Source organism: Hippopotamus amphibius, chromosome 2 (genome assembly GCF_030028045.1).
Source record: "Hippopotamus amphibius kiboko isolate mHipAmp2 chromosome 2, mHipAmp2.hap2, whole genome shotgun sequence".
NCBI classification, from domain to species: domain Eukaryota; kingdom Metazoa; phylum Chordata; class Mammalia; order Artiodactyla; family Hippopotamidae; genus Hippopotamus; species Hippopotamus amphibius.
Genome location: NC_080187.1, coordinates 112,632,541 through 112,647,188, shown reverse-complemented (window position 1 = coordinate 112,647,188; position 14,648 = coordinate 112,632,541). Strand labels below are relative to the sequence as shown.

Below are 14,648 nucleotides of genomic sequence, written 5' to 3'. Positions count from 1 at the left end.
AGGAAAACAGTCAAAACACAGCAAGTTAGAGAAGAAACCCATTCGGGCAGCACAGACTAGAAAGGATGCCTGAGGAAGCACAGGCCAGGAAGCACAGCAAACCAGGAAGCACAAGGCAATGAAAGTGCGGTACCACCTATCACCCGACAGCCTGGAGAGGCTTAAGAAGATGGACACCCAGACTGCGATGGGTGGATGAGCAGCCCTGCTGTCAGAGCGAGGGAAACATGTTGCAGCCACACAGCAGAAAGGGCTCAGGGGCACGGGAAAAGATGCAGTTATATTTCTAACAGGCTGGTGGAAACAATATACAGATTTTCACCTCTTAGGTTAGGGAGTGTGAACTGGGGTGACAGTGCACCCCACTTGATGTGATTCACCGACTGCATTTCAAGAGGATGTCTGGGGAAATCTGAATGGGGACTGGAGGTTAGATGACATTGGGGGATTACTGCAAATCTTCTTAGATATAATGACAAACGCGGCATTACTGTAGGAAACTGTCATTATTCTGAAGTGTGTAACAGCATGCAGGGGGCCTGGGTCACAGTTCAGCATGCCCAACACCTGTGCACACACACGGATGCTCCCAACTGTGCAATCTAGGTGGTCAGAGCACATGTGCGTGATCAACTTTTCTCTTGGCTTGAAAATTTTTAAAAATATTGGGAAAAAATGTAGCTCTGGATTTAAATGAAATGTATGATTCCCTTTGCTCAAAAACCAACATGCCTATGGAATTTAAGCTTAAATTGCATACTTTAAGCTTCTGACTAACTAGAGTTTAGCCAGGAAATCCTTTCATATGCAAAATGTTTCTAATATGAGTCACGGGACTTAAGCAGAAAGAAACTAAGTCTGTCTGAGGACTGATGATCTCAACACCTGGGCGCACCCCCCCACCCCGATCCCAACCTTTGTCCACAGAGTCTGTGGACACACACAGCCCAGCAGACCCACCCTACATGCGGACCCCACCCCAGGGGTCTGCGTGTGGGTACACGGTTTTCTAAGCAGGTCCTTACTTTGCCCATACTTCGTCCTGTCGTTTCTCTCTGACTCAAGCTTGGAAAACATTTTTTTAATCCCGATAAATTTACAGTTCTAGCAAACTAAGCTCTCCACCGTAGCATATGTCACACTTGACAGGTACTCACTAAATAGGGAAAAACACTAGAAAACGTGCTTCACTTTCGATTCTCAAGCGCATTTAAAACACTCCTCCCTCTTTGTGGTTGTTATAAGCGGCTCATCAGATTATCTGAGTAAAAAGAGTATCTCCTGGAGAGATGCTGCCGTCTAATCCCCTCTCTCCTTCCGGTTGGTTCACCGTCTGCAGGGGGGTCAGGAAGGCTGGGAGAGTGGTGAGAGTGGGGGGGCCCTTTCCGAAGGACCCTACCACAGCAGAAGGCAATTGATGGAGCTCCAGGAAAGTCAAGGACATGGTGAGGCAGAGTGGGTCCTGCTTCTAAAACCGCTCAGCACGCACGGACCTTGCGTTATCACTCCTCAGAGGGGAGACTTTCAGAACTGTGGATCTGTAGGCAGCTTGTACCCCAACAGCCGACACTGGAAGGTGATGCCCCAAGACCAGAGCGGCAGATGCTGTCCTAGGGAGGCCTGTGCTGCCGTGAAGAGCACACACGTCCATGCCTCATGGTTCTGGGGGCTGGAAGTCTGAGATCAGGGTGCCAGCACTGCTGGTTCCTGGAGAGGAACCTCTTCCTGACTTGCCGACAGCCTCCTTCTTGCCATGTCCGCACATGGTGAGAGAGAGAGAGGTCTCTGGTGTCTCTTCCTCTTCTTTTTTTTTTTTTTAAAGACTTATTTATTTAGTTAGTTATTTAGTTATTTTTGGCTGTGTTCAATCTTCGTTGCTGCATGCAGTCTTTCTCTAGTTGCGGGGAATGGGGGCTTCATTGCGGTGCCCGGGCTTCTCATTGCAGTGGCTTCTCCTGTTGCGGAGCACGGGCTCTAAGTTGTGGCACGAGGGCTCAGTAGTTGTGGCTCACAGGCTTAGTTGCTCTGCGGCATGTATGATCTTCCTGGCTCAGGGATCGAACCTGTGTCCCCTGCATTGGCAGGCGATTCTTAACCACTGTACCACCAGGGAAGCCCATATGGGACATTTTAAACTCGTACATAAGAATAACCAAACCAACCTTGTGCACAGAGTTGGTAATTTTGTGTCACCTTTGACCCACTCCCCGCCCACCTCCAATACTAAATCTTTTTATAAATAAGTTTATTTATTTATTGGTTGCATTGGGTCTTTGTTGCCACACACAGGCTTTCTTTAGTTGCAGTGAACGGGGGCTATTCTTCATTGTGGTGCACGGGCTCCTCATTTTGGTGGCTTCTCTTGTTGTGCAGCACAGGCTCTAGGTGCTCAGGCTTCAGTAGTTGCAGCACATGGGCTCAGTAGTTGTGGCTCGCGGGCTCTAGAGAGCAGGCTCAGTAGTTGTGGTGCATGGGCTTACTTGCTCCTCGGCATGTGAGATCTTCCCAGCTCAGGGCTCAAAGCTGTGTCCCCTACATTAGCAGGTGGATTCTTAACCACCGCGCCACCAGGGAAGTCCCTCTTCCTCTTCTTGTAAGGCCATCATCCTATCAGGACCCCACCCTTATGACTTGTTTAACCTTAATTATCTCCTCACAGGCTGCGTCTCCAAATACCATCACACTCAGGAAATTAGGGCTTCAACAGATGGATTTGGGGGAGACACAGACATTCAGCCCATAACGTACATGAACCAGGAACACAGAACCCGGGAGCAGAAGTCCTGACTTCTCCACCTGACCAGGACCCAAGTCATAGCCAGGGCTCCCTCACAAAATGCAAAATATGACAAAAAGAAACAGGCAAGATGCTGGATCGGGGCATGTTGGTGCTTCTGTCAGCATTGCCCTTCCCAGAAGGTCCCCCCAGTCCCAGCTCCACACCACAGGCCAGGGGTCCCATGAGTCCTGCCCCAGCCACGCCCTCAGTCACGGTGGTTTACAGACGGGCCGGGCTTCGGGGCGGCCGGCGAGCGGGCGGAGGCCTCCTGAGGAGCCAGGGGCCGCCCCGTGCCCACGCAGCCAGTAGGGGCAAACCCTCCTGGACTGCAGAGTGGAGCCCACTTGGTGCTGTCTCGAGCCCCAGTCTGCTGTAACGGCTGACCAGGGGGTCTGCACGGCCTTACCAGGTGGTCACAGGCTGGCTGGAACGCGTTGGTCCCGCACACGTAAAGGGCACCGGCGCTGAGCGGCTGCAGCACGCGGATGTAGTTAAGGCATTCTGTCTACAAGCAAGAGAAACGCACGGGTCAGCCGCTTCGCAGGGTCCACCGGGCGCCTTCCACGGTCCCAACTGTCCACACTGCTCCCTTCAGAGCATGAACCAGCCACGCACACCCCCAACGGCCGCTTCTCACAGCGCGCTGACCACCAGCCCGACTGCGCCCTCACCACCCCCCTTCCATCTCGGGCCTCAGACGCCATCCATCCCACACGCTAGCCCTGCGCTGCCCGGCACGGGGAGCCGGCCGCCTGAGATCCAGCTCCACCCCCGGACAAACCTCAAATCTTACTGGACACCCAGCATAGGAAAAAATGCGTTTATTCTCACCGAACACACAAACCATTCATTGTGTTGGCAGCCCCACGGGGCGGGGGGTGGGGGGGGGGAGGGCGGGTGTGTGCTGTGCGGAATCCCCTCTGCCTTCCCTTTCTCTGGGGGACCCCACTCCGACACCCCAATGCATGTGACGGGAAACAGGGCTTCTCAGGAGAGGGTGTGTCCGGCCCGCCCAGCTCAGGGGAGAGGCAGGACTAAAAAGGGGCTCTGAGCCTGGCTCCACATCAGAAAGGCCCCGAAGGAAAACCAAATGCCACTGAGGAACCCACTCGCTAGTTTAGGCTGAAATGTACTTGGATTATAGATGCTACCATCTGAAATTATCTCCGCTCAGGAAAGTTGTGTTTTTTTTTTTTGCCATGATTGTTTTTAAACGGGTTGGAAGTAATTCATTGTCCCCGAAAGAACTGGGAGGGACCCTTATCCACTGTACAGTGGTACAGTCTCCACATGGGGCCGGCCAAAGTGCCTGTTCTAATTTAGCTCTAAGACAACTCCCTGCGACACCTGTTATTACATCGCAAAGCTTGCATTTTCCCTCATTTTGAATTTAGTGACTTTGGTGAAAGTGTTTAGTATTTTGCTAAAAAAGTTTAGCCCAAGTTTGTTTTTGTTTTTTTAATTTTAATTGTTTTGAAATTAGCCAACAGCGACGGAAATTGCCCGTAACGCAGCTGTCTTAACCAACTACCAAGGAAGATGGGGCTTTTATACTCTGAGACTCCAACATCGGCCCGGCATCAGCTGGGGGCAGGGCGGCCCAATGGGTGGCGGGAGTAACCCAGAACTCTGGAGGGAGATGGACACTCAGCCCAGCGCTCCCCTGATGGCCACCACACCGAGGTGCCCAGCATCTCCTAGAGAGGGAGCATCATCTCACAGGACAGATGTTGCCAACAACAGTACCCCTTCCAGGCCACTGGGGCTCCGGGGAGGCACGAACTCTGCCTTTTATACCTTTAGCCAGCAGGCACCAGACATCATGTTCTGTAGTCAAAGTTTCAGGCCATTTGCATAAATTCAATTCAGATAAACTTTAAAGTAAGTTTCAGTAAGCCTACTGTGTTCGGCGCTTGCACTGAGAGCCAAGCGCCCCACTTGGGAACAGGGAGGTAGCCTGCAGCAGGAGTCGTGATGACGTGAGGAAGCCGGCCCGCATCCGGGGAGCGGGTCAACACCCCTGGGCTGCACGGCAGAGGTCGGGGCACTCGGGAGAGCCAAACAAGGAAGACAGGCCTGGGCGGGCTCTGAAGCTTGCAAAAGAAATTACCTGTTTTGATTTCCCCTTTTCCGCACATTTTGCTTTTTTATCTTCTGACACCTTCCAATATGCCTGTGAGGAGGAACACGAGTCCATTTCAGTGTATGCTCACCCTTTAAAAGGAGATTCTGGTATAAAAAACACAGTTTACGAAGCACACAGTGGTGCTTAGAGCACAGGTATTTCCTGAGACATTAATATCTCAGATTGCAAAGTGAGGCTCAGAGAGCAGATGCTGGGGCCCATGAGGAATAGGGGCTTCAGGAAAATTCTGTGACCCTTATCCTGCAGCTGGGGGCCTGGAAGGTGGCTCCCAGACGACCGTTATTCTCTGCAAAATGACTGCAAACACTAAATGACTGAAAGTGGAGAGGATTCAAGTAGTCATCAAAAAGCTAAACTGCAGGCACTTTCTTTCTTTTTTTTTTTTCTTTTTTTGGCCGCACCTCGCAGCACGCAGGACCTTAGTTCCCCAAGCAGGGATCAAACCCGTGTCCCCTTCAGTTCCATGAGCACAGTCCTAATCACTGCACCACCAGGGAAGGCCCTAACCTGCAGGCATTTTCAAACACCAAGTGGGTGTTTTCATGCCTTCAAAAGTGATTCTCGAGTCCAATAAAATGTCCTGACATTTACTTTACTATCCGCAGGACTGTCTGTGATGGCAGCAGGTGAAAGGGACGGAGCCACGCGGCTCCCTCAGGCCAAGCGTCTTCCTGCTGAAATCTGTGCCCCGGCTCCTTCTACAGCAGGGGGAGGAGTCAGGCTGGCAGGTGCCTCAGCCCCTCGCCCTCCAGAGGAGCAACAGTGCTGCATCACCAGAGGCTCCCACATTCCTGCCTCCCTGCCCCCAAGACACCCCATCTGCTCGTGTGCTATGCCGGCGTTGATGCCAAAATACACTTCCCCCCAAGAAAATCAAAGCCGGCCATCGGGCGCTCAGAGGTCAGGAAGCACACGGGTCTTTTCCACGGCTGTGAAGCAAATCCCCCAGCAATGTGTTTTCGGGGAAATGGAAGTCCTGATCAGAACACGTGAAAGCAGAACAAGATCCCATTCCAAATTGCAACATCCTTTAGAAGTTAAAATGTAGACAATTTCATCATCTACAGGCAATGCATAAGGACACGGGAACATGAACTCTGCCAGGCCCTTGATCACATTCAAGGGGGTTTCACTGATGCCTGGCTCTGGTCCTTTCACTTTTTCTTCTCTTGTACGTCTACGGGGCCTGAAGCCTCTTGGTCACCCCGAGGGGCCACAGTGATGGCATTAACAGAGCAACTCGGGCTCTGACTGAGTGTCCACGGGCCCGCACATGTGCACGGTGGAACCAGGACGCTCCCAAGACGAGATTCTAAAAGGCAGCGTTAGCCTGAGTCATCAGGAAGGAGCGTGAGGCTCAGAGGAAAGGGATTTAATGAACCCAGAGGGTAGAGGCTGAGAGGGAGGCCGGCCGCTCCCATCCCTCTGCTCTAAAGCGCCTACTATTTTAAACTCTTTATTTTCACAGGGTAATGACTAGAATCTCATTCACGTGAAACAGAAATTAAATACTAGGCCTGACTTTGGAGATTAAGACAAAAATGAAATAAAAAAAATAAGAGCTCTGGGGCAGAAAATGCACCAGGTGAGCATGGGCCAGCTTGATTTCAGAGAACGAGAAAATGACACCGATCACTAGAGCAGTGTCTAAGCAAGAGCCAAGGAGAGGGCTGCCAGGGCCAGGAGGGGACAGTCTGAGCATCAGGCGAGGGTCTGGCTGCAATGGCTTGAGGCACTTCGGACATGCTTAAATCCACGAGTCACAGTCATACTGAAAAACCAGAAAGAGTCCCAAAGCCCACTGCTTCTTTTTGGAGATAACTTCCTCATTATTTTGAAAGCTAGTAAATAAAGGCGAAGATTTCAAGCACTGATCCTGCCATGTCCAGAGGAACAGGCCTCGGGAGATGTGAACAGCTAGTGACGGGCACTGCCCCTTCACAGATGACACTCCCGCTCACGGACGGAGGAGGAAAGGTACAGGCGGGACATCCCACTCTGCAATCCTTGACGTGCTCTAGACTGCAACGGGCAAGGGCCAGGAGGAGGACGCCCACCTGGGTGGGGGGTCCTGCCTCTCACAGGACCCAGACGGAGGCTGGCGGCCGGATAGGACTGTGAGCGGCTTTCCCAGCGAGGGGACCCAGGGTGGCTCCTGGAAATTGAGACTGGACGGACAGAGTGCCCAACCACACAGACAGCCTGACGTCAACCCAATCAAACTGAATAGTCAGACAGCACTTATGAGAGGGTCCATGAAATGTGAACATTATTTGATGACATTAATTTTTTGGATGCAATAATGATATTTTGGTTATTTCGAAAAAAGGCGTCCCTTCCTTTAGGAGATGCTCAGGGAAACATGTGCAGATGAACAATGTGTGTTTGGGATTTACTTCAAAGCCTCCCAGAGGGAGCAGAGGCTGAGGACATCGATGAGAGGATGGGGGCGAACCCTCTGGCCTGCAGGAGCCTCCATGGGTACAGGGTTCATCACATCACACCCTCTGCTCTCGTGTGTGCCTGAGATTTTCCGTAATAAAACGTTGAACAATCCCTGGGTGAGCTGCCAGCCTGGGGAGGACGGTGGCTGTCGGGTGACACCCTGAGATGGGGCTTTGTGGACACAGGGCTGGAAGGAAGCTCCGGGATGACAGGGCCCTCGGCCCCGGCGGGCAGGGAGGCTGCTCACTAGATGGGCAGGACATCCATGGGGTTGGCCACCGGGGTGAGCAGGCGGCTTGGCCAAGAAAGGGCCTGACACCCCAGGAGGAGCCCAGTGTGCGGATGTGAGGACAAAACACTGGCCCGGACAGCAGGGGAGCGGGGAGTCCACACCATACCTCATGCTGCTTGCTGGAGATGTTGTGTGCGTTCAACGCGAACACGGCTTCCCGGGCGCCCACATACAAGGTGTCCTCGTCCTCACTCAGAAGCAAGGCTGAGTAGTTGAAGATGCCGGGCTCGTGAAACTGCACCAGCTGCACCTCTGGGGAGAGCGGGGCGGGGGGGGGGGGGGGGGGGTTGTGTGGGGAGGAGGAAGCAGGAGAACGTATTAGGTATTTCTGAGTCCGGCCACATCCTGAGCATCTGGTCTCCTTTCAGTGCACTGCTGTCTCACCGGGGCCATGCGTGGGTCTGCTGCCACGGCGGCCAGGCCTCGGCCAAACTCAGGCACCTTCGGGTGGAACAGACCCGCCGAGGCTGCCGCCAAGTGTGAGGCCCCAGAGCCACTGTGCCCGACCGGTGCTGTGACCTGACTTCCCCTCCTGCTCCCTCCAGCCCAGCCAAGTTCCAAACCGGGCAGCGTGACCTCCCAGGAACGTGACCCTCTAGGAACATGACCTTCAGGCAGTGTGACCTCTTCGCAGTGTGACCTCACAAGAGACTGCAGACCAGACACCTTAAACTGCTGACCACTGGGGTTTCCTCTGCCTCCCATCAAACTCTGGTCTATGTGTATTTAATCACTCACAGAAGAGGTTTATAAAGAATATAACTATTCAGGATTTTCTTGGGAAAAAAATCATTTACATCAAAACCTTTAAGAAAATCTATTTCAGTGATTATATTCCTTAACCCAAGCATCTTCCAAGCATAACCACCACAAACTTACAAAGCAGAGAAACAAATGACTTTTTCACTTCTTTGGTAATTGCATCAATAACCATTTAGGAGTATGAGGGATTTAAGGATGAGCTATTTAGGAGTAATATAAATGTACTGACACTGTTTCTTAAGGAGTTATTTCTTCTTTCTGACCATCTCAGCATCAATCCTAAGCTTGCTTTTCCATGTATCCCCAAGCTCTAATTTTACTGAAGCGTTAGGTGTTCACACTTTCTGCTCTTCTCAGTTTCCAGTGTTGAAGAAAGATGCACATAGGATAGAAGCTCTCCCAGCACACACACTGCCTGGAATTCTGCACAAGACAGCTCAGCCCTGCAAGCACACCTGGCTCAGGACCACTGAGCCTGAAAGACTTGGGTTGCGGGGAGGGGGGGGGTTCCCAAGACACAGCTCCCAAGAGAGGAAACAAACAAAAGGGAAACTAATAAACAGCCAATGAAAACAACTGGCCTGAAGCTCAGCTACATATAATTAAATATCCTCAAAATACGACTCGGTGTGGTTTGCGCCCAGGCAGCGTGCATCAAATGCCATCAGGCCCAAGGAAGATAAACGTCCTTCCAGGGGCCCCCCTGATTTACAAAGCAAATCAGCAGGCCAAAAGCAAGCCCTGTGATTTGTTTCCAGTTATAGGAGACTCTCCCCAGAAGCGGCAGTGCAGGCCGTCTGCCCCCACGCAAGTGCCAGGAGCCCAGATCCAACAGAGCAAAGGGCGCCTGTGCATCTCCACACCACGAGCAGGGCGCGGGGCGGCCGTCCCCTGCAGATGCCGCCGGCGCCTGACACGGTTCTGCCCTCACCTCTGTGCTCCCAGGTGATCCTAGGGATGGGTGCAAACGCCACTGCTGTCCCAAATACCACGGCGAGGGCCGTGAGCAGCCCCCCGACAGAGGCGCACATCCTCATTGGCTTGGGCCGCAGTGGCGGCTTGGGCAGCAAACGCGAGCCCACGCTGGGCGTCAGGGTGGTCGCGGCTCAGAGCCGCAGGGCTGAGACCTGCAGCACAGCCAGGAGCTGGTGGGCGGCGCAAGCCCTGGGGCCCCGCATTTCTCAGCACTCTGGGGGAGGTCCGGCTGCTCTCACCGCTGCAAATGTCAAAGGCTACCCGGTTCTTAAACAGCGTGCTTCTCTACGGACTTCCGAAGAAGTTCTGGAAGAAAGTGAAAAGGAAGGGTTACGAGTCAGGATGTGTGGTAATAGTGCCCGTTTTCTGTTTGCTCAATATCCCCTTTCTGTTTGGTTTTCACCACATCCCCAGGCATGGACTCCATCTACTGAGAAGCGGAGTGGTGGGGACATAGGGGGCCTCCTAGAGGGACAGCCCCACACAGACACCACACCCCAGATGGAATTACAGGAGTCAGGGCTTCCTGCTCCTCAGGCAGGCCTGGAATGAAGGACAGACCGAGGGACCCAGACCAGGGGGACAGACACCTGCCTGGCTGCCCGGCTTCCTCCCAGTGCGGGCACTGTGCCCAGCTGGTAATGCGATGGGAAGAAGGGAACGGAACCGGGGTTTCAGTTTCCCTCAGAGACTCTAGCTTCCCAATTCCTGTAATACTCATCGAGAACGACAGCCAGAACTAAAGACCGGAGAGCTGGGCAGAGGCTGAAATGTGTGAATACACACGCACACACACGCACATGTGCACGCACACACCTATGCACGCGTACAGACGTACACACACACGTGCACATGTGTCCTGGTCGTGCAGGAGTAGCTGACCTCCTGCAGGGGACAGGGCTATCCCTATGGCCTCGCTCCTCCAGCCTCACCGTAGAAGTCGGCATGTCATGGAAGCAGTGGGCTCTGATTTGACACAGAGAAGAAGCACCTCACGGAAAGAACAGGCCTGTGCTGAACAGAAGAAACGGTGTGGCTGGGGGGCGCAGGCGTCCTGGCACCCACACTCTGCCCCTGCCCCACGAATGCCTGGAGTCCCGGCCTCCGCCTGCTCAGCCCCGTGCACCGTCCGTGGGGCAGCCCTGCTCCACGTCAGTGAATCAGGGGCAATGAGGCACCAGGGTCTGCCCCTGACCTGAGGCCTCACCAGGATCCCAGCGAGACTCTGAGATGGACTCATTCCCGACCTCTCGGGGAGAGGTCTGAACCAAGACGCTGGCCCGAGCAGAGGCAGGGCGCCTGCGGACCACAGCTGAGGAACACAGTGACGTTACAGCAGAACGCCCGCCCTCTGCCAACATGCTGCCTCGCGGGGCCCCGCACGGAGTCCATGGGCACACAACCTCCTCCGTACACCGCGTGCCCTCTTCTGCAAAACCACAGAGCAGCTGCCTCCCCCGCTCCCCCCCCCCCGCCCCTTGGCCGGCCCGGAGGCCCCGGGAGCCAGCCATCCTCACCTCCTCCTCCCACCCCCACCAAGCCAACCCACCTCCAGGTCTACTGGTCCTACTCACACTCCAGGTCCTCCCTCTCCAGGACCTTCCCCTCACCCCCACCACCGTCAGCATCCTGACCACCATCCCTCAGGACGGCTGAGGGGCGGCCAGCTCCCTCACTCCCTCTCCAGCCATCCTCTCCGGGCTTAGCCTCCCCGGAACCCCACAAACCTGCCACAGGCCGGCACTTGTCCAGCCACCTGCCCTGCTGCTCTCGGACACGTCAGGCCAAACCAAACCTCCCGAGAGGGTCGGGGGTGACGTCTGACTTCCTGTTCACCTAGTGAAGTCACTACCTCCAGGAAGCGCTCCCTGCTCCGTCCTCATTCCGCCTGGGAAGGTACCTCTCACACCGCTGGGGTCCTTGTCTGGCCCCCAAAGCCCAGCAGGGAGCACAGCTCACTCTCCACAGTGCTCTGGGGGTCTTTTTATTTTTATTTTATTTACTTTTTATGTGTACGCAGGGGGCACTACCACCCCTGCTCTACCGCACAAGGAAGAACGCGGGGGAGACTGTCACAGCGCGCTCTTGCCACTGGGGAGACGCTGGGCAAGGACACCAGGGGCCAGGCTCCCCTGCCGCCCACCTTGCCGGCTCAGGCACCCACTCTGCACCTCGCCCTCCCAGCCCAAAGGTGTGCCTGGCCGGGCTCCCCCTCCACCCAGCGTCTGCTCTCCACCCCGATGCGCCTGTCGGCCCTTGAAGTCAGGGAGCGCGCTGCGTCGGTCTTTTCCTCCAGAGACTGGCCCCTCCGGGGTGGAGGCTGGCACCTCTTTTCGACACATGGCCGGATGGGCATTATGTTCAGCTTTTTGACTCCTAGAGCCTCCGTCCCAGCTACTTGAGCCCGGCGGGGCAGCTCGAAAGCAGCCCCAGATGACGTGTGAAAAGGATGAGCACGGCGGGGCGCCAACACACCTATTCACAGGACGGGGGCTGGGCTGCGGGCCGAGCCCTGTGCTGGGGGCCCCGGGGGATGGCCAGCCCAGACACCCAGCAGCAAAGGCACAACCCACACTGGACGCAGCACCAGATGCACCAGGAGGCCAAGGCGGCCAGGAGGGGAAGAAGAGAGGGCTGCCACGTGGGGTAGCGGCGTGCGCTCACTCTTCTCGGAGCCACCGTGTGGGTCACAGTCACCCCCTGCCCGGGCCCTGGGTGGGGACCCTGCTCTCCTGCCCTTAGTAGGGAAGCGAGGTACACGTGGCTCCAGAAGCCCAGGCCAGGTGAGGTTCCCAACGCGACCCACTCAGCAAGCAACCCCAGAGCGTCCAGTGAATACTAAATACACCACAGAGGTCCTACGCAGCTGCAGGACGCCCAGGTCCTGGGAGAGCTATCTGTGTGGATGATGCTACCAGCTCGGGGCGCACCAGACGCCCACCTAGCTCGTTCCTGGGTCCATTTCCAGCATTACTAGTCCAATCAGAGCAATGCTCACTCCCCACCCTGACCTCTCCACAGCCTCCCACCTCCGTTACCCTGCCTCCGTTCTTGCCGCCTGGGGCAGAGATTGCTGGCTTCCTGTCCCAGCAGCCACGTCTCTTCATTCTCACTAACAGAGTCTTGATTTTACCTAGGATGGAAGTGTGGCCAGCTAACCATGTCTCCCAGCTTCCCTGATGGCCGTTGTGGCCAAAGAACTCTGACTAGAAGTTATTAGGTAGGAATTCCAAGAAAGCTCTCTAAAGAAGACTGTACTCAGCCAGTGTTTGCGTTTTTTCTGGCTTTAGCCTTTCCTCCTTTTGCTTCCTGGAACTCAAGTGTGATGGCTGAAGCTCCGCCAGCCACCTTGTGAACATGAAGATAAGACTCTCATTCTAAGAACAGCCAAGTGGAAATCCAGAAAGACTGGGGACCCTCACAACATATTGGAGACTTTACACCTGCTTTCTTCAGCCTACCTCTAGGCTTGATAATAAACTGTTAGTCTCTTTAAATTACTGTTTTTTCAGATCTTTGTTACCAGCAGTCAGATACAATTCCAAACAGATACAACCTCCCTGTAACACATTTACCAAACAGTAGCAGCAGTCAGAATAATGTTTTTAACATAAACCAGAGCATAACATTTCCCTACGTGAAATGTTTCTCACTCAGATTAAACCCAAGCGCACAACCTTGGTTGACCTTCTATCCAGCCTCTCCTGTTTCATGCTCCCTCCACCTTTCTGTCCCAGCCATTTCTGGATACGTGGAGCTTGGCCCATGTGCAAGGCGGTGTTCCCACTGCTTGGCAAAGCAATTCAGAACATTTCCAAATGTGTCTGTTCCAGAGATCACGTATGTAAATCCCACGGCTCAGTCTCATTAGTTTACCGGAGAAGACTTTTTCTCTGTATGATTGATCAGTGACTGGCAGTGCCTCCCCAAAGCTTCCCTGCTCTGAGCTCCCAAACAGGTAAGGTTTCTAGGAATGCTCCAAATCAGGGCAGAGAGAAAAATCAGTCGCTGCCAGGGTCAGAGCGGAGGGAAGGGTGGACAGGCTGAGCTCAGAGGATTTTTAGCACTCTGGAGTGAGATGCTGATATGGGAGAGGGGACAAGATCTATGGAAACTCCACGTACTTTCTGCTCAATTTCACTATGACTCTAAAACTGCTCTTAAATAGAAAGTTAAAGAAAAACGAAAAACAAAACCACAACACACCAGCTCAGAGAGGTCTTTCCTCAGCACAAAAGGAGCATGTGTGAGGCCCTGTGCAGTATGTCCACAGCCCGGGGTGCCCTTCAGGCTGCAGGGCCCAGATGTGAGGCCCAGTGGGATGTTTCATTTCCCCTCAAACATCGGCACGGAGCCCAGTCTCTGTTGGAGGGAAATGGTTTGCAAGGGTCCAACGACAAGAACAAATTCCTACTTAGATCCCTGACAGAAGAGGCACTGCAGCCAGGCTTAGAACCCAGACGTGGGAGATGGGAGAATCCCTCTTTGGAAACTTGTGCCCAGAACACAGAGATTTATCTCAACGCTCTCCTCAAACCCAAGAAAATTTTGACATTCTAAAAGGACAGAAAGGATAAAAGACCCATAAGGATAAAAACGGACAGCCCATGCAGACGTTAACAAACTTTGGAAACTAGAAAGAAAACAGGCAAGCATAAGCAGTGGTGTGCTGGCAACCTTAATAACCAGCCCTTCAAGGGGGTAGGGGGCCCTGCTTTGCAGCATATGCCAATCTCTGGGTGTACATGCTGCTCTCAAGCTTCCAACATGATGCCAGTGAGCACAGAGACAGGACGAGACGCACGCTAGCACACCAGCGTACGTACAGTATTTCCGTCACACAGATACAACAGGCAGGTGGCCTCAGAAGCAGGTAACAGTACAGGAAATGGTAAAAGGCACAGGAAGTAGTGGGTTTTGAGTATATTTACCTTCACTTTTACTTTTAATAAGTTTATTTAAGTCCACATAATTTCGTGTTTGATGACGGCTGTGTTCACTAGCACACCACTGCTAGCAACTAATTGACACTGTGGACACACAGAGCTAAAACCAGAGCCTGTGAGAGAAGTCACAAAGAAACCTGAGAACATGAAAGTGACCTTAGAAACTGAAATCTTGATTAAGACAACAAAATGTTCAGTTGAAGGACTGGAAGATAAAATTGAGGAGGTTTCCTAATAGTTGAACGACGTGACAGAGATAAACACGGGGAGAGAAGAGAGAAGAAAGCTAGAAGGAGACCCATG

At 53.6% G+C, this 14,648-nt stretch overlaps 1 protein-coding gene across 7 annotated transcripts in view; it reads right to left on the bottom strand.

Moving 5' to 3' along the window:
- SEMA4D (semaphorin 4D) overlaps positions 1–14,648 on the bottom strand; it is a 120,088-nt gene that overhangs the window by 28,541 nt on the left and 76,899 nt on the right. For all 7 annotated transcript variants that reach the window (XM_057720412.1, XM_057720413.1, XM_057720414.1 and 4 more), the window contains 4 exons: positions 9,356–9,705; positions 7,769–7,914; positions 4,890–4,952; positions 3,186–3,284 (listed from right to left, as the gene is read on the bottom strand). In XM_057720412.1, coding sequence (XP_057576395.1) covers positions 3,186–3,284; positions 4,890–4,952; positions 7,769–7,914; positions 9,356–9,461 — 414 coding nt within the window. In that variant the 5' untranslated portion in view covers positions 9,462–9,705. The remainder of the gene's footprint in view (positions 1–3,185; positions 3,285–4,889; positions 4,953–7,768; positions 7,915–9,355; positions 9,706–14,648) is intronic.